This window comes from Platichthys flesus, chromosome 2 (assembly GCF_949316205.1).
Source record: "Platichthys flesus chromosome 2, fPlaFle2.1, whole genome shotgun sequence".
In the NCBI taxonomy this organism is placed as follows: Eukaryota; Metazoa; Chordata; class Actinopteri; order Pleuronectiformes; family Pleuronectidae; genus Platichthys; species Platichthys flesus.
The window spans coordinates 25,512,435-25,532,350 of NC_084946.1; the positions used below are offsets into that span (position 1 = coordinate 25,512,435).

Sequence of the window (19,916 nt, forward strand, 5' to 3'; positions counted from 1 at the left end):
AATTAAGTCTTCCAGCGATAGTTGGTGTTAGAGTTTGAATCCCAGCTGAATAAAGATGAGTCTCATGAGACTGTGTGTGAAAGGTTAGTCCACTCAAAACGGACGGAAAAACCAACAGGAAGGCTAATGGCTGTGTAAAAATAACTCTAAATTGCAGTTTAAAGCTGCAGTAATCAATAATTAAACCTGTGTAACTGTTTTCTCTGCCCGGTGGGCGCTAAGGAAACAAGCCGTGATCCCAACAATGATACCGTCACTTTCATATGATGAACCAATGACTGTAGATACAAATGGATGAGGTGTCTCCACTTCCTGCCACAGTACAAAAATGAACGTGATGAATGAACAACAGAAATGTTTCCAGGGGAAGAAGTGAAGAACCTGTAGTTCAATACTTTGTGTTAGTTACTGAAGTCTGCTACTCGTCAGTCGTGATTGTAGCACCTTTCTGTATTTGCATTTTGTATTTGCATCTGTATTTGCGTTTGGTCGAATTGATGAAGTTGTTGTGGTTGAAGTTCTGTTTGCATGTATTTTCTTAATTTTCAGTGCGTTGAGCTCTCGGCCGTCGTTCCATCTCTTGTATGTAGAGGCCAGGGTTTATGACCCATACTCAAGATAACCACCAGGGGGGCAATTGAGAAGTTATGGCTTCACTTTTCTGGAGCTGTCAGGTGTTGGCTTCATCTTTAAATACTGACACACGTTAGCTACACAGCTAATTCACACGCTCACAATGCGTCAGCTGTTGTGTTTGCTGCTTGTTCCAAAGTGTCTAAAAAATCCACAAAAACAACAACCACAAAAAAAAGGAATTCAAAATATGAAAACCACGAACCACAGCAATCAAAATCATGATGTTTAATGTGATAAGAGCTATAATGTATTTCTCCATGCTATTGAATCTCAGCTGCTGACATCAAGAAATCCCCTTTTACGATCCAGATCGGTCCATTTTGTGGGTTTGGTGATTATTGAGACATTTGAAAGAAGTACACAAACACACACACACACAGTTGAGAAACACATCTGGCACAATCACACCCCAGGAAAGGCAACACACCCAAAAAGCCACACATTCACATGACAAGAAACCCCCCCTCCACTCACCAGCACCGACCCCCTCCTCCGGTGCTCCCCGGGTCCTCCCCCTCTCGGGCGGGGCCTCGCTGCTCTGCATCACGGTGTCTGTGCACCGAGGCTCCACACAAAGACGACAAGAGGGAGAAGAAGAAGAAGAAGAGAGAAGAAGAAGAAGAAGAAGCATCCGGTCGCTGCGGCGCTCTCATGTGAGTCTGTTTGCTCTGAGGAGCTTTGTTAGGATTTACTTTGTGTGTCTGTGTGTGCGTGTCTGTGTTAATACAGCCCAGTGTATGTATGTGTGTGTGTGTGTGTGTCTGTGTGTGTGTGTGTTGGAAGGCGGCGCAGTGAAAAGTTGAGCCAGAAACTTCGGAGACTTTCATCAAACTTCGTGCAGTTTTCCGTTATTTTTTTTTTACCGCTGCTTGTTGTCGCTATTGTTTGTTTGTGAGTTTGTTGTTATTTTGTGTGTAACTGAGAAAAAGTGTGAGACGATAAGAAGGAGGTACGGACAAGAGGAGGAGGAGGAGGGGGGGATCTTTTCTGTGGTTGAGGTGCTTCGGACTTCATGCGTGTGATCGTCCTGCCGCTGGTCGATAACACGATATCGGTAAATTATCGCGATGTACGTGTATCGATTTATGACTTTGTCACTGGACACAGTGAGGAGGTCTAACACAACTTTGATGTGCTTGAGATTTGTGAAGTTATTGTGGTGTTGTGAGTGTTTAAAAGCCACAACTTTCACTCAGGAGCCCAAAATCAGTTGATTAAAATAGAGATGTTGTGACATTTATCGCAATAACTGTCGATACCTCGGTAGACAATTTTTTTTTGCCATATCATCAAAAAAATAGAAAGTCTATCACCCTTTTTTTCCTTGTAAATTTCTACCACAGGCTCATTTGCTCTTTTTTTTTAAACCAGAAATGCATCAATCTGCAAAATCAAATATTACCCTGACATCTGTAAAGCATGATTCAAAATGATTCAAATTGATCGATTATCGAAACATTTGCCGTCACTAAGATCTCGCTATTTACAATATTCTAATCCTGTTGGTAAAACTCAGTTTGTCTTTTATTGTACTAAACTGCAGGATCATCATGTTTCAACTGGTGTCACTGTCAGTTAATCATATAATATTCCTAGAACATTTCAACAGTTGATTTCAGTGTAATGTAGAGCCTATCCAGTTCTCTTGATCAAGAACCACATGTGTTTCTGTTATTTTTAAACTCCTGTAATGCATGGCAGCTATGATAGGCTGTAGTTATCTTCCTGCAGGCCTCTTTCATTAGAACGTTTCCTGTTATAACTTAGTTTGCTGGCCCCAGCTGCTCTGAGCGGTTTGTTTCCGATGAACTGCCGTACGCACAACGCGTGTAGGCAAATTGGTGAGTTTGTCAGTCACCATATATTTCTTATAATGCACTTTGTGAGCTCCTCACCACAGACCACCTTATGGCTTACACACAATTCACATGCACCACACAGGAAAAGCAGATCAGTAACCCTGAGGTGTGACAGAGGAAACAGGCACAGGATGAGCCAAACATAACAGCAACAACACAAATGGAGCCAACATGTCTGGCGGAAGACGCACAACAGAGAACTGAAACTAGAGTTTTAAAGGCACATAAATGTTGGTTTCACGTTCTACTTTCGGAAGCACACTTTGTATGACATTCGTATATATATATATATATTCTGTCGCCATCACCTACGTGGGCTGCTTCTATCTATGCTTCACTTGGTGGGTTTGTAGACGTGCATATGTCTGACATTGAAATGTTGTCAGTTCAATTTTTGTATTCGCTAACTTTTTGAACTGAGTGGATTAAAAAAGTGTCTTTCTGTTTTGAAGGTAGAAAGTAAGTTAACAGGTATAGTTTGTTGCCACTGCAATATCATCCTCATGGTGGTATTACTCTCGGCATCACTAACAGCGGGAGGAGAACTTAATTAATCAACCAAACTTCCACGCCTGTTACTTCGGTTCAGACAAAAAAGTCTGAAGGCCCAGAGGAAGAAGAAAAGTAGAAGGGAAATCCACCTTTCGTTTTCCCCAAAAATATTTCTTGCAATTTTCTTTAAATTAGATTAACTTGTTCTCTTGTAGCAGCACAGGAAACAGGGCGGCTGTATGTAATAATATATAGTTCTTAATAGTTCCTTTAATGTTAGCTGTTCTGTCGGTTGATTCTTCTGGAATAGATGAATCTTGTTTGTGGAACATGGGACACAGTCGACCTTTCACATACATCTGTGTATTATTATTGTCTCCTACGTGCATTTCCAAATACATTATTTCAGTGTTGCATAGAACCATTTATAGTACTTTAAAAGTTTGTTTGTTTAGATGTGACCGTGTTCTGTCGTATTATGGTCTCATGTGTTTATGCTGTTATGTTACTGTAAGCTCTCCTACTTTTCTGAATTCTCTTGTTTGTATATCAACACAGATTCTTTCCTACTCGCGTGGTCTAGTTTAACCGGATTGTACTCTACTGTATCATAACACGCCTGTAATAGTTGGTTTACTTACTTTTTCCTGTAGTTGGCTATTCAGGGTGTTCTTCCAATTCTTAGGATCATGTATTTATGTTTTTTTGTATTTTATGCTATTTTATAAACCTTTATGTTTTTATGATATTCCCATAGAGGGATCTTTTGTTTTATGCTGTCCTTTTGAAAAAGAGACTCTTTTGTGTCTGTGATATTCTGGTGTAGGTGTTTGTACCCGTCCCGATGGGCTGCGTGTGGGTCTGTCTGTTTACGATATGTAGGCTGGTAGAACTGAACTAGAATACACATACACATAATTATAGCCAGAGACAGATTGTGAGTCAAACGTCCTCTGTATTTGGACAGATGTAATTATAGAGGCCTGATTCTAAATCTGAACTACAGAAACAGATTGTTACAGACCCGACTGAGTGTCTGTCTCAGGGGCAGATTCATTTCTACAGCACAGAATGACAGATTTCTCAGAGGTCTTCAAGATATGTCCAACATATGACAGCTTTTATCTTTTCGAGCCTGAATGAAATCGTCCTCACAAAAAGGGACAAGAGGGAGAAATATCAAACGGAGCGGCAGAGGAGGGATCGGGCTTCTGGAACAGACGAGCAAGAAACAAGAGACGTCTTTACAGAACAGACTGTCGCAGGACTCATAATATATGAAGAGAACAAATATACTGAGAAGAGACACTATGACTTAACCCTCTGGAAAGGCCTGGTTGTCGTCTTTGATTGGTCGAGAGACACCATCTGATCATCTCGTATGTCCAGTACAAACGCAGTAACATACAAACTTTAGTTTGCTGCGTCTGTATTGAACTCATCCAATATTGAGCCATCTTTGTGAGCCAGTAAATTGATCGGTCTGGTCAAAGTACAAATTAAACTTCACAGTGCAGGTGTAAAGAGCAAATAAAAACCAGGGTTATAGTCAAAAGAGCCACTGGTATCCATAACCTCAAACATGATGTAGATCAGATCTGCTCAACGTCCAGGATGGACTTTGGACCGTTTCCTCTGACAGTCCTGCCTCAGCTCTGTCATTCACCGCAGTGGTTCTCAAAGTCAGCAGACACTGAGGCCTGCAAGATTGCTCCCACAGTGGTTTGAAATCGAATTAAAACATCCTTCTGGTTTATCTGTGTCCCCGCATCAAGTGATTATGAAAGAACAGCATGAGTTGCAGCAGAAGAGTTTGCAAAACGACAGGAAACGATGCAACATTTGCACATTGGAGACGAGGGCTATGAGTCTCTGGTACATTTGATTTTTTTTTATGACTCAGAGGCTGAAGAATGTGGGAACCTGTGTGTTAAGGTTTGTAGTGTAGTTTGTGTGTTGGAAGTTGTAGATTCACTTCCCTGAATGTTCACATCGGGACAATGATTACAAGCTTGTCTTTCATGTCCTGTCGGGTCCGGCTGTCTCAATGTCTCACATCTTACATTTCTCTCTCTCTCTCTTTCTCTCTCTCTTTCCAAACTCATGTGAAGAATATTGTTATAGTTATTATTCTTGGGCTGATGCTGTAGCTTTTAACATCAAGTGTCTGTCCAGCTGTGACTCAGCACTACGTCAGGAAGTCTGAGCAGTGTTTTTTTTTCCTATTTAAAACATCCTCCCCTCTCTCTCTCTTTCTCTCTCTCTCTGTGGGTCGGCCCGTCTCCTTTCTGAGCTGCACTTGGAAGGTTCAGCTCAGCTAATTTTCCGTCCTGCTGGATTCTGGTCAGTGACTCTGGACTGTAATAAATAACCAGTGTGACCAAACGTTTCTGCTGTCCTCATGGAAACTGGTCATTGAACCTGAACACCACCTCGACAGGAGCAGAGGACTGTAATAAGCTGAGGTTCTCTGTTGTATCAGGGGTCTAGAGTGAAAATGGTAGTCTCATAATATATGCCTACAAGACACTTGGTCATTTCCATCTAGTTTCCATCTATCTGTCGCTGTCGTTGTATCAGAGCCATAAGGAAAGGCTGCAGAGTATGTACAGTTGGAGCTGGACAGAAATTTCTTACCAACTGCTGCATAATCTTTCACAGACATTAATGTTCCCCAGAGAAGAAGCTAGATGGCTGTGGTCACCCCCTGACTTTGTTAGCGCCACCAGCAGGTTGATATTTTGGGATCTAAGTAAATTTAACGGATACTGTTTATGAAGGAAAACCCTGAACTCAAAGGTCAGGTGTACTTTCTTTAAGGTGCTAGTTAACAAATCTACTTACAGGCTCGAATGCAAAACTAAAATGGTGAACGTGGTAAACATTTCTCAAGCTTTTCAGGATCCTTTAGATTTTATCCTAGAAGTCATTTACTCAGCTGTGGCTGAGGGTTAGAGTGGTCGTCCTCCAACCTGAAGGTCGGCAGTTCGAACCCCAGTCTGACCCATCTGCATGCCGAAGTGTCCTTGGGCAAGATGCTGAACCCTGAATGGCCCCCCCATAGAATGTAAAGCTTTGAGTGGTCATCAACACTAGAAAAGTGCTATATAAATATAAAACCATTTATGTTCTGACTCCTGAAAGACGTTGCAGGGTTGTTGTTTTTCACGTCGCCCACAGCTCAGCTATGATGACACATTGAGTTTTTGGCAGTTGGAGTGATTCAGGCAAAAGGTTTCATGTGTAAACTTCTGTGTTTGTGGAATCATATTGTATATTTGCAGTCAAACAGTAGCAGGACATCAATGGGTTTGTTTTATTATTCTAAAACTCTGAGCTCTTATTTAGAAACTCTGTGTTTTAGTCTGGAGGGGCAGAGGCTTTTGGAAAGAATGACGCAGTTTCCTGATTGGATTTTATCGGTCACGACTGGATTCTGGACTAATGTGCAAATCCCAGTGAGTTCCAGGAAAACCAGGATAACAGGTGACTCCTAAAACAACAGTAGTTTTTACTTTGCCTCATGTGACCCCTGTGACACTGATGAGTGGCTCGATAACGCCCCCCCCCCCCCCCCCCCCCCCCCGAGGTTAAATACCTGAGATCTCTCATCAGTCAGAACTGAAGACGCTTCCAAGATAACAGGTGACACGTCTTCAAGTGTCCACAACCAAGTCCTGCTGCTCTCACTTCATCTGTTTTAAATAAAGAGCAGGAGCAACATCTGACTTTGATCTGATTTCCAGTTCTTATACAACACCTGTGTCTCTGTGTCAATGTCCAGAGAACAAATCAGGAATTATTTGATCAAACGATGAGTCTACAAGATGCTGAATCTGAACAGAAATTTTCAAAAAAAGTAATGGCTCTAAAATCATCAATTACAAAATGTAAACAATGTTTTTTGGGCTGAAATAAGCTTTATATGATGTTAATGGTAAACTTTTCAGAATTCAAATAGCAAAAATGTTAGTGTTTTACATTGCAGGAGACATTTTCTCATGTGGGAAGATTTGTTGTTACAGGTTGAGGTTTCACCCACAATAGTGAACTCTCTTCTCACATCCTCTCCCTTCCTGTCGCCTCTCCACTGTACTCTGAAGGCATAACAAGTCCCCTTAAAAACCAGCAGAGTCAGAGTCTCCTCTTTCCTCTGTGGGCGATCTATGTAAACAGACAGAACAGACACATTAGATCTTCGTTTGCCAGGCAGCCCATTAGTCTTCTTCTTCTCCAGCGTCTCTATTTTCCAGCTCGTCACTGTTCTCCATCTGCAGAGCGGCTGGTTTCCATCCTGGTGTCAACGCTGAGGGCAGAGGTCACAAGGGACGGACAGGATGGAGTTCAGTCACATGATTTTCTCAGAGCCGGGAACCACATGACCCTAAAACTTGTCAAGTCCACCCCCCCACCCCCCCACCCCTCTGGGCCTTAAAATAACATACAGGACAGTGTGTGACTGAGGTGCCGGCCGTTAACCCTCCACAACCTCTCCAGCTCTTATCTCTGTCAGACACTGAGGTATCACTGACAGTTGGCAGCTCTCCAATCAGCTTCTTCAACATTGCATCTAAGACCCTTTTGGCAGAGCTTGTGGGTAAAAAAGAAGAAGAAGAAGAAGAAGAAACCTCTGTTTACTCAAAACCTACTGGACCTCGACAAAGGGGCAGATCTAGGAGTTATTTTTATATTCTTAAATATTATGAGATAAGGAGTTTTAATCTGTTTTCTCTCCACCAACTTTCAAGTAATATAATTCATGGATCTTGATGAAAAAATCTGATCTGCAAATCGGCTGGCTTGACTCTAAAATCTAAATTTGACAGCTGCAATCCGAGAAAACAGGAACGTCGAGTTACAACAATAAACCTTTTTCTGTTTGTGACTCCTCTTTTTCATCCTGAGATATTTTGGCTCTTTTTTTTTACGTCCGTTGCGCTGAACAAACATCCAGTCAACTTCCTGCTGTTTTCCCACATGGACTCACTCTGGCATTTTTCAGACATACGGGGAAAATCCAGTAAAAGTTTTACTGTGGAAAACTTCAGTAAAATGTCTGATAGCAGCTTAGAGGTCCCATCTGTGTGAATGACAAAAAACAATCACTCTACCTTTATTGGCTTTATTGTTCCATTATGAACTGAAAAGGGCTCAAGAGAAGATCCAGTGTCTGTTTTTGTAAACCTGAAATAACTGAGACCATGTACTTCATTCCCAGGATTAATTTACCGATATTGATCAGTGTGGACTTTCCTATCCAGACCAAATGTCGAGCTGGTCTCTGCTGAGCTGATTCTGTGTTAAAGCCCTTTGTACCAGGACAAGTTTGCACAGTGAACGTTTGACTTGTGTAACACAACACAAGTCAAACTCTGCACCAACAAGCTAATGCAGATGCTAATCCCAGAAAAGTGCTTTCTTTTTTCTCTGGAATTTCTCCTGAGCCTTTTCCCTGAGATCACTGCTCTTTCCTGCCTGAGGAGGATACAGACACCTTTACAAATCTGTGTGAGTTCAGATGGTCTAGTCAGTGCTCTGTCCTGACTTGTTTCCTCTGGTTCTGTTTTCCCAAGGAACAAATGTGCCAAAACTTTGTGGTTGTGTAGTTAAAAAGTTTGCAGTGATATTTACACAGGGGAAAAACAAAAGGGATATCTGTGAGTGAGTTAATAGTAGTAGAAGTACTTCTGTCTGTTGTTTTCCAGACAGAGGTTTTGTTTGTGATGCTATGGATGTGCTATTTATTTTCTTCTATCTATTTTTGGGTTCTTCTGTTCCAGTCGAGGGAAAAACAATCAGATGAGATGAGAAGACTCTTCAACTTTAAATCTACTTTTTCCGTTTTTCCTGCAGTTTTGCATCAGACTAAATAATTTTTACATTTCTCAACTATTGTTTTGACAAATTAAGAAAATAATCAGCACTGATAAAAATCACATTTATTTGAGAAAGTAGAAAGGAGAAAACACATTTCAACAATCCTTTAAAAACTTGTACATGGACAATTTTAGGTTTGTTTTAGAGGTAAATTTGTTCCTTTCAATCTTCTCATTCCACAGTTGTAGTACTGTTGGGCCTTGCTCTGCAAAGAGTGAAGACCTGAGACTGGTTGTAGTTTGAGGAGTTTCCCCTTTTACTGTTTCACGAGCACAGTGTGAATAAAGATGGACAATGTGACAGGGCCCCAAAAGGGGAACCAAATCATCTCTATCTCCCTCTGCTGGCTGGCTGCAGTATATCATAAACCCTGCCTCCTTCATGTAAGTGGATGGGACATGGACCAAACTAAAAAGTCAAGTGTTACGTACATTTCTCTCAAAGATGGTTTCTGTCATTTTAGTTCGTTCTCATCCCGATGATGTTTGTTCAGGTTTCCATATTTCAGAATCATTTGGTTTCCTAATTTTCATTTCTACTATTGCTACATTTCTGAATAGTGGGAGGAAGTGGAGACACGTCGTCCATCTGTATGTAGAGTAAATGTTTTGAACATGTTACCTTCTATAAAGTTTGGCCTTCAAACTAAAAGTTGTTCATTTAATACATCTATGGCATGGGGTTGTGGGGGATATTGCCTTTGTGGCTTTTATTTTGTTGTTTTATATGAGAAGTTACATTTTTTTGTAACAAACTGTCTGTAAGTTTCATATTTTTATGTAAATGTTGAATGTTTCGTTTCTCCACGACTCCATGAACGTAATACGATAGATTTTAAATTAACTTTATTGTTGCTAGTTGAAGGAAAAGACGAAACGAATCGATTCAACTACTTTAAATACCGTAATATTTTACCTCAGGGGGCAGATTAGTATTATTAACTTTTCTCTAAACTTTGCACATTGAAATATGTAATATTTTGAGGCCCAGAGCAGTTATGGCAGCAGTAGAGGAATCTCTTTCACAACATCACACTGACTGGATGATGCTGTTCTTCAAATCAAACTTGTATCATATGATTTTTTTTTTTTTTGTGAAATTGTAAAAGTAGAAGATTTGGTTAAATAGATCTCGAGGGGTTTGAAATCTTTGATGGTGGATGGCTTCTAATTTTGAAAAAAAGTTCAGTGAAAACAGTAATGACTCTTCAGCATCACATTCATGTAACTTGGAGACTGTTCAACCAATTATAACAAAGATTATTAAATAAACTGCTGCAGCTATCGGTTACAAAGTACGACAATGAATCATTTGAACTGTTCACACACACAAAGTCAGAGAAAGAGAGAGAGAGAGTGCGGTTGAGAGAGGGACAGGAGCAGAGGGAGGGCTGAAAAAGGAGAAGCTGAACTGGGTCCAGATCTGATTGGTATGCAGAGTCCGAGTCTGTCTGCATGGAGACATTCCTGCAGTAGGAGAGGAGAGGTGGGACGGGGGAGGAAGAGGTGGGAGCGGGGGAGGTAGAGGAGTGGGAACTCCAGCCATCTGCAAAAGTCAAAAACTGCTCCCTTCTCTCTCTCTCTTTTTATTCATTTTTCACGATAGAGGGATGTTTGCGTTGTTGTTTCTGTAGATGTCAGTCAACAGCGTCATCGACAACAGTCGACAGCAAAATCCTCTGCGTTGAACTTCACTGTTGTTTCTGAAGTTTGTTTCTGAAGCGTGAACAGAAGCTGTGGTTTGTCTTATTCTTCTGTGAACTGTTGAGTAAATAGTTAGTTATTAATAGCGTCTAGTTAGTAGTTTGTTGAATATGAATAGTTTAGAGATGATTAGCTCGTAATGAAAGGTCAAATCTTCTCGCTGATGCTGATGTGTCTTCCTCTCTGACTCAGGTATGAACATAGACCCTTTCTCCACCAATAGAAGAGCAGCGCTGCGCCCCGGCCCCAGGCTCCATGGCAGTGCAGCTGAGTGGAGCGAGGACAGAAGAGTGGACGATGTCCAGATGACACAGTCCAACTGTGCGGACATAGCAGGATGAACGGCTGACTGACCTCTCGTCCTTCCTCCCGTCGTTGCCCACCTGTCGCGCGTGCAGCCATGTTGCTGAGGAGGAAGCTGTGCGTTGCTTTGCTGATCGCCGCCATCCTCTTCCTCATGCTGGCCAGTCAGAGCATCCAGAAGAGACACTTCCTGCCTCTGTCCTTGTCCCTGCCCACCTTCCAGGCCATGCACGCCAGCCGGGAGACAGGTGAGGAGCTGATGTCTTCATGGTCTCTACTGGGATTTGTTTTTTTTAGTAGTAGTAGTAGAAGTAGTAATATTATTAGTAGTGTTGCAATTGTACCATGAAGATGTTAACTGTCTGACTCTGTATGTTTGTGTTTGCAGTGGTTGACCCCAAAGCGCCTCTTGCTGACCTGAACCCGGACCCACCGTTGACAGCCCCTCCTCCCAGAACCCCCCCGCCTAAGGACAAGGAGGAGCCTGCAGTCGACTCTCAGAAAGTCCTGAGGTGGATACAGGGGATCTTGAACTCTACTTGTCACACAATTCCCTGCTGTGCTCCGTCTGACTCTGCTGTATCTTTCTGCTTTAGGTCTTGTGGTTGTTCTGGTTCCTGTATTTCAGACCCCGGGGAGTCCATATGGTTCAGCCAGCACTACGATGCGAAACAACAGCCTGTCCTCCGAGACGCCAACAACAACCTGGACCCTGACGCGCTCAGGTGGTGGCTGGTGAGGACAAAACACAGGAACTGTTTATGATTTCTGTTCCTGTTTTAAGATATAAACAGATATATATAGATATAAAGATGGCTCCCAAAAGTGAAACCAAAATGTCTTAATAGCCCCCTGGTGGCTGGCTTCAGTAGAAGGTAGAAATTCTGCGTCCTCCATGTTGACAAATGGGACATGGACCAAACAGAAAAGTGCTAAATACTTCTTCTCACACTGATTTCTGTTCGACTGCTGGTGTCTCTGGTACGTTTGTTTTTAATTAGTTATTTGATGATATAAACACAGAGTGAAATGTTCTGATTGATAGCTGAGACTTCCCAAGATGGCCGCATTCATATCTGGGATATTTTGGCTTAATGTCTGGCTAGTGGGAGGTTTATAGAGAGTTAGTTAATCTCGTATTTCTCTATGCTCAGTCTGCTAGGACACGTTGCCTTCCTTAAAGTTAGGCCTTCAAAGTAAAAGTCGTCCTTTACCCAAGCAACTCCCACCGATTTTCACTTCAGCTAATTAAGATAAGAGATTTTATTATGCACAGCACTGCAAGTATCCAAGATCAATTCATCACTGTTTGTTTAAATCATTATATCCAGATATTCCTTTTATCAACCTCATTTGAAACCACAATCAATGATTTAACTACAGATAACGCTCATGTCAATATTGATAATTCTTATTAACCATTTAGTGAATCACAATTTCCTTCAGATGATGCTGAATAAGATTTTTCCCTCTTTTATCTTTCTTAAGTAACTAATTGTGGTTTTTGTGTAAAGTGATAGCAAACAATATGTGAGTCCTAATCAATGAATTAAATGAACCACAGATCGAAGATTAGTTATTCGAAAACAAAAGAAGGAAGTGTAATAGGGTTTAATCAGTTTCATCAGTTCAGTCACCAGGGTCGTCGTTGCAGAGCTGTGTTTTAATGAACGCTGAAATGTAAGAGCTCTTAAATTATTGGCTGTGGAAGCTGTCGACAGTTTGGATGAGAAGAAGAACGTCTGAGTCGGGTTCCTGCACTTATAGATTCCTGCACCAGAAACCATTAGTAGATTAAAAGGTGGGGGCGGTAAGGCTGCTAACATCAGTCTGAGCCACAGTATGCAGTATTCTGCATATTGGGTGTGGGTGGGTGGGTGGGTGTGTGTGTTTGTGTGAGTGAGAGATGCAGACGTGGCTCTATAGTTGGCCAAATAAAATTAGATATAGATGCAGAGAGTATGAACATAATGAGTTTAAAACACAGCTGCTTAAGCTAGAGTGTAGATGTAGACATGTAGAGCTGCACATCACATTTATTATATTGTAGAACATAAATCAATCTCTTTAACTGTCTTTAAAAAAAAGACTACCTCCTTCAATATAAAACGAATAACTCTTCAATTAGCAAATTAAATCAAAATAGTTGCAGAATAATATTAAAATAATCAAACATTTAAATAGATTTTCCTGGCCATGGACCCGTCTTTTAACCAAGCTCATGGAAATCCAATTTAGTCGTTTCTACATAATCCTGTTATCAAGCAAACTGACGAAGGGGAAAACACGAGCTTCTTGGCCAGCGTCACGTCATAGAGCATTACACAAATTAATTCTGAAAACTTCTGCAGCTGATGAAAAGTGTAATTTTCATATTATAAAGAGGTAGTTTCACATTGTAGATATAAAAAGTCAAATCGAGCCACAGTGAAAAATAATGTGATTTATGCTTCTCTCCTTCACAGGGTCTTCAACGGTCAGGTAACTCCCAAACTCTAGAGGAAGTGATGTCAGAGATGTTCAAGGTCATTTCTTCACCCACCATGGACTTCAAGCCCCTCCCCTCGCTCTGCCGTAGTTGTGCGGTGGTCGGCAACTCTGGCAACCTGCGGCAGTCCGGACACGGCGACCTGATCAACTCCCACAACTCCGTGATCCGGTACCTTTGGACACGCGTTGAAACACATTCATACATTTACCATCTCCTCGTCTTCCTCGCCTCATCTTCCTCTCCTCATCTTCCCCTTTTTCAGGATGAACAAGGCAGTGACTCGAGGGTTTGAGAAAGATGTCGGGAGTCGGACGACGCATCACCTCCTGTACCCGGAGAGCGCGGTGGACATGGGGCAGGGAGAGAGCCTCGTCCTGCTGCCGTTCAAACTGAGAGACCTGGAGTGGCTGACCAGCGCCTTGTCCACCGGCCAGGTCAAAATGTACGAACACTAAATCTACTCCAACTTCCACGAATATATGAAGAGAGAGAAATATATTCAACATACATACACAATGTCAATGTCAAATGTAATGAATATATAACAGTATAATCGAAATAAATGTAATTATATCATTCTATACTGTATTAAAACACATATTCCCACAAGATTGATTACAATTATGAAACATTCAAGTTAAAATGTATCATCCACATGTATACAAATTACATCATATTAGATCCAAACAGACTTATTCATAAGCTAAAATAGCATAGAAATAAAATTCACATTCAAGCTTTTATGTTCGATACAAATATTTATTTGACAGAATCAACAAAGATAAAAAGATCTATTTATTTTAACATTTTATGTAAAAATATTCCGTTTTTGTAAATAAGTATTTCCATTCATTCTTTTACTGTCTTTTTCATTTATAGATATTTCGGCTAAGTTATTACAGTCATATACAGTGACTAGAGTATATTAATATTTAAATCAGACAGAACAAAATGTGAACTTACACAAACTGTGTGTGTGTGTGTGTGTGTGTGTGTGTGTGTGTGTGTGTTCAGGACCTACATGAGGGTTAAAGACAGAGTGGAGGCCGATAAAGACAAGGTAAAATAAATACTCTCTCACTGTTTATCTTCCGCTGTTTATCTTCAGCTGTTGATGCTTTTAGTTTTAATGTTTAAAGTTTGCTTTGGCTCAACAAGTCTCTACGGCTTCATAAAAAACAGATCTGTCCACATGCTGTCGATAAATTTGAATCACGTTCTGAAGCACAGTTTTGTCTTAGTTCACATTCTTTAGATGTTTTTAAAAAATAATGAAAAGGGGTCTGAGAGCAAATGAAAGCTGACACATGAAAGCTTGACCATGATGTGTGTGCGTGTGTGTGTGTGTGTGTTTGTTTGTGTGCGTGTGTGTGTGTGCAGGTTCTGGTGATGAACCCGGTGTTCTTTAAATACGTCCACGATCACTGGACCGAGCACCACGGACGTTACCCCTCCACCGGGATGCTGGCCATCATCTTTGCTCTGCACACCTGTGACCAGGTAGGAGGGATGAGTCCAAATGTCAACTTTGTTTTGCACACAAACTAGAATCTCCGCCCGTGTTTATAAAGTGATATAATAAACATAATAAAAGGTTTTATCACAGATGCAGGATGTTCATTGACTGTTCATCATGTCCTGGCTTCTTCTCTTCTCCGTGTTCAGGTGTCAGTGTTTGGTTATGGCGCGGACAAACAGGGGAACTGGCATCACTACTGGGAAGAGAACCGCGACGCCGGAGCCTTCAGGAAGACCGGCGTCCACAGCGCCGACTTTGAGATCCAGGTCATTCAACAGCTCGCCAAGGAAGGAAAGATCAGTCTGCACCTGTGACACGACGACGACGACTGACCCGCCGACCGACAGACTGACCTGACTACAGAGATTCACTGACGGCCCCATCAACCCACAGAGCGATGTGCTTCCTGACCACAGACCTGCAGGCCAGTGGACTGAACAACAGACCTGACCTGCAGACAAGCTGCTCTCAGACATGCTCTGAACTCTGAGCGGCTCTATGTGAGAACGCGAGTGTCCAAGACAACTTTTCCTGGCAGTCCACTAATCAAAAGTCTGGAAAATGTCAGGTGGAGATCATATGAGTGAACAGCAGGACAATTCCCAGTGAGCAATTGGCCCCGTTACATTTCTACCATGAGAGGGACGCAAAACTCTGATGCTGAAATTTGGAAAGACAACGAGACGCGAGAGGTTTCGGCGATGAGAACAATGTTGACCTTTTTGTTATTTCCACTTTCTACTTTAAACATCATGTCCGGCCTCCTGCTGCTCTACCCAGGCTCCACTCTCGCTTGAATGTTGTCATGAACGAGTCAGACCCAGAAAATGTCCTGCTTTCATCATATGTTAAAGACAAACTCCAGAAAAGGTCCAGACCCAATTTGTACAAACCTTTTCCAGAGCTCTATCTGAGAACGTCTCACCAAACAGACCTACTGATCGACCCATCATCTGGCCGACAGACTTACATGGGTCCTCCAGCTTTTTCAGACTGACGCCAGATGTTTTGGATCTGGAGATAAACTGTGGACGGAGCTAAACCTGCTAGGGGGGGGGTGGGGGGGATTGGAGACCCCACCCTGCAGCCTCACTTGAACAAACAGAACAGACAGTTCTTCGGGACCCTCCACTCTCCATGCGACTGCGTGGATCGCCCACACATGTTTTGCTCTGAGTGGGGAAACAACCACAGACTTTTATCCTTTTTATTGGATTTTATAGACGTTATACAGGGAGAACCTCTTTTTTTAATCAAAGCACTTTGTCATGAAGGAGTTATGAAAGGAGGAGGCCGTGTTGAGTCGCCCTCTGTCCGACCACGAGAAGAGACCTGTTTTTATATATCATTTATAATCCATCCATTTATTTTTATTCTTTCACGAGCCGTCCTGACGTGGAGGATCCTGTCAGACTGGAACATCTGGATCCCAAAGCAACGTCACTTCCTGTTGTTACCGGATGTGGTCCTCAGCCTGTGGTTCTGATTATCAAACCACCGTCTGCAGGATTTCCGCGGGCAGGAATGTTTTTTAAGGAACAGACCAACTTTTAGTGATAATCATATTCTAACCACAGTTTTCTGCCTCCTGTAGATAACAAAGTGGCAAAGCCAAATAACAAGACTAACTGTAGAGAGCTGAAGACGTTTGTCTCGGTTCAGCTGAAGGGACAAAGACGAGGAGACGACTAAAGATTTATCAAATAAACATGACGAGGACAAAGTCAAACAATCAGTTTCCAGTGAATGTGGATGCAGTGCAATGTACTTTCAAAAAAAAGAGGAAAATTTGAAGTCCAAACCAAAAACAAACCAACACATGAATGAAGAAGGACTGAGCAGTCCAGCGAGTAGCAGAGGAGTCGGGTCTCCTGACTGCTGCGCCTCCACCTCGCAGGAGATCCCAGCATGCAGAGCGGCGGCCTCTCCCCTCTACTGTGAATGTACAAAAATAATATCAGTCGTCTGAATGTTTGTGGCTTTGTTTGCACTACGGAGAGTTTCAGGGCGTTTTCACACCGAGTTTGATTCTGAATCACAAATCCCATCGAGTTCAACTTTCACCCGCAATATATGTATATAAGTCCCGTATCTGTTTATAAAGATGGACGACGTGTCACAAGATGGCAAACCCACAACTGGGATTTTTTTTAAACTTATCTCTAGTTTTGTTTTTAAAGATGTGATGCTGACGTCATGATTGAGAGCTGAGACTGACGCCACAATCACTAATGTGCCGATTCATGCTCCAAATGACCTCGCTCATCCAAGATGGCCGGGGCCTGTATCCAGGATATTTTAGCTTTGTCTATCTTTATTTACAATCTATGAGTTTCACCTGGAAGTTAGCAGTAGGACAAAGCCAGTTTGAATTTGGTCTCAAGACTTGCACTGGTGTGTTACTTTGTGCAGAATCAGATGCTCTCAAAGATGCTGGGATATTTGACTTTAATGCGCTTTCTTTTGAGAAACACAGTTGCTTGTCTCTGGTGTTATGTTTGTGCCACAACCAAAATCAAAGAATTCTGATTGGCTGTTTGGTGTCATGAGGGAGAGCAAAAGTTTATTCGAGTGAAACTGCATCAGAGGAGTTGTCATTGCACGTTAATATGGATAACGGTAAACATGCAAATTGGTTTCATTGCGCACAGGATAGATTATTGTAAAAAAGAAAATATTATTTATTTGGTTGCATACTATATTTTCCTGAGCTCTAAATTTCAAATTGCTGGCTCAGGAAAGAGGCACAAATATAAGACTGGACTTGTCCTGGTGATAAAACAGGTTTAAGCTTCATGGGAAACTATCCTATCGTGCGAACAACCCTTCTAATGGTGATGTTTGTTTGACAAATCTGTTTCTGGATTTCAGAATCAACTCATTGTGGAGTTTTATTTTGTTCACCCTCACTGAGATTCGTCTTCTCTCTGATTCAGACAAACCACCAGTGTGAAATCGCCTCTTAGACGTTTAGTAAAGATCAGTCTGCTTCAAACAGAGTTAGAAATGGAGAAGTTCCGCCCCAGCTTACACTCACACCCCCGCACATCTGCATCAAGGGGAGGTGGCTGTTTCCAGCTGTCAGAAACTCACCCGGCACCTTGTCTGAAGCCGCCTGAGGCCTTATAAATAATCATGAATGCTGAATCATCATCTGGAGGCTGCTGCTGTGTCGTCGGCCCGGCTGCTTTGGGGGGGGGGGCAGCCTGAGTTCAATCCTTTTCCCGTCAAGTCTCTTAAACCCGACCTGTGACACATCAGACGCTGCGGTTCACCTGAGCTCAGCCACTCGATGACAGAGCGGCTCCGGCTTCCTGAGCTGGATTTAACATGTGGATGCAAAGTTTGGGGATTTGCAGTTGTAAACAGATTTATTTCCTCACACTTTAAAAAAGAATCTGCTTTGTTGTGAGTTTAAATCCAAAGTTGTGCTCGTTAGAATCCCTGCGCTGTGGAAATGCAGATTATTTCCATCAGGGACGCAGGGACGTGCAAATCAACCAATCAGCTGCTTGTGATTTCCTAATGATCGGAAATCGTGATCTGTAGATTTAGATCAGAGTGACGTCCACTGACCAAACAACATGTAAGTGTCATGTATGTGCAGTTACCATAGCTTTAATTCAGCTCAACGTGTTTAAACTGTGACTGTTTGATTAAAGAAAGAAAAGTCCAATTCGTTTTAAAAAACAACCGACTGATCGTCACTTCATTTATTCATTCGTTCGTTCATTCATTCCTAGAAGCCAAACAGACAGAAGCACTGGAATGTCAACTAAATACAGAAAACAACATGAACCCACCACTGTCACTTTGAATGAAATAAAAAATATGAAACATCGTTTGTGTTCTTTCAATCTAAAAACCGAACAACTCTGGAGGTAAACGTTGAAACGCTCAAACCCAGAGGGTTCACATATATATGTCGGTGTAGTTTTTATTCGGGCCATGTTGGAGAAAGAGACATTGTGAGACTTCGAGAACAAAGCTGTTATATTAGGAGAAAAGTCTGATTGTAATATTCAGACTATTTTTTTCACGTTAAACTAAGACATTATCATTATATTATGACATCCATTAAATTCTGACTTTTTACAACTTTATTCTAGGAAAATCATGATTTTTTTTCTTTTAATGAGTTTTTTTTCTTTATATTTAGACTCGTCTTTTTTTTTAATTACAGCAGTTTTCCTTTAAATTATGATTATTCCCTTAATTTTCTCATAACATTACTGTTCTTAAAATACAATTTTTTTCCTGTTAAATTACAATTTACCTCTTCTAATTCTTCTAATATTATGACTTTGTGACATAACATTACAACGTTATTCTCAAAATCTCTTTTTCCCCCAATATGGCCGATTAGTCCCACATTCCACATTACTACATTACACTGAACTGTGCTTTTTTTTTACCAAACTTTTCATTTATAAGGAAGTTAGTGTTTCCTGCTACATCTAAGTTTCATGATATAAAAACAAATCAACTAATCTTCTTACAAGTTTCTTGTAATGAAACAGTTCCTTGTTGATTCGTGAATATTTGGTTTGTAATGAAAAGAAAATATTTAAAAGAGAGTTGAAGTGAAACCAGGTTGATTTTAACCATTTCAAATAAGTAAACATTCTTTCTTGAGAAACCAGGTTTAATCTCAACAGTACATCACGTTTCTTGCTTCATATGTTTGGAACCTTTTTGAAAAAACATCTAATGTTATTGTTTATTCAATATTTAGGCTTTAACTGCCTTGTATGAACATTTCCCATAAGCCCTTGACAATCATGGGTTAAATGTCATAGAAATGAATACAAAGTGACCGTAGACCTTTGATCGCCCCCTGGTGGCTGCAGAACTAAAAAAGTATTAATCGCGACTTCAACTCTCCAACTCTGTGAACAATGTTAATATTAGAAATTTCCATCTTTTAACAAGAAACTGGTTCTTCATTTTCGTAATAGTGGCGGTTTTGTGCTGTGCTACTTACACACTGAGGTGTTGTGATATATCTGGACATCAAAGGCAGCTGGAAGAATCAA

At 41.3% G+C, this 19,916-nt stretch overlaps 1 protein-coding gene across 2 annotated transcripts; it reads left to right on the top strand.

The window, feature by feature from the left end:
• The first annotated feature begins 1,190 nt into the window (after window positions 1–1,190).
• On the top strand, window positions 1,191–18,721 carry st3gal8 (ST3 beta-galactoside alpha-2,3-sialyltransferase 8). 2 transcript variants are annotated; one of them, XM_062408244.1, is made up of 9 exons: window positions 1,191–1,289; window positions 10,760–11,118; window positions 11,259–11,382; window positions 11,467–11,605; window positions 13,336–13,529; window positions 13,624–13,803; window positions 14,376–14,421; window positions 14,742–14,861; window positions 15,027–18,721. In XM_062408244.1, exons 2-9 carry the CDS (start codon window positions 10,968–10,970, stop codon window positions 15,192–15,194), a joined length of 1,122 nt encoding a protein of 373 aa, XP_062264228.1. In that variant the 5' UTR covers window positions 1,191–1,289; window positions 10,760–10,967; the 3' UTR covers window positions 15,195–18,721. The 2 variants fall into 2 exon arrangements, with proteins under 2 accessions (XP_062264228.1, XP_062264236.1); XM_062408252.1 differs by lacking the exon at window positions 1,191–1,289 and adding an exon at window positions 8,250–8,495.
• The last annotated feature ends 1,195 nt before the right edge of the window (window positions 18,722–19,916 follow it).

Bases quoted from the DNA above. Each gene is read 5' to 3' on its own strand.
- st3gal8 (XM_062408244.1), top strand. From the start codon at position 10,968: ATGTTGCTGAGGAGGAAGCTGTGCGTTGCTTTGCTGATCGCCGCCATC. The intron at 13,530-13,623 runs GTACCTTTGGAC...CCCCTTTTTCAG, and splicing joins TCCCACAACTCCGTGATCCG to GATGAACAAGGCAGTGACTC. The intron at 14,422-14,741 runs GTAAAATAAATA...GTGTGTGTGCAG, and splicing joins TGGAGGCCGATAAAGACAAG to GTTCTGGTGATGAACCCGGT.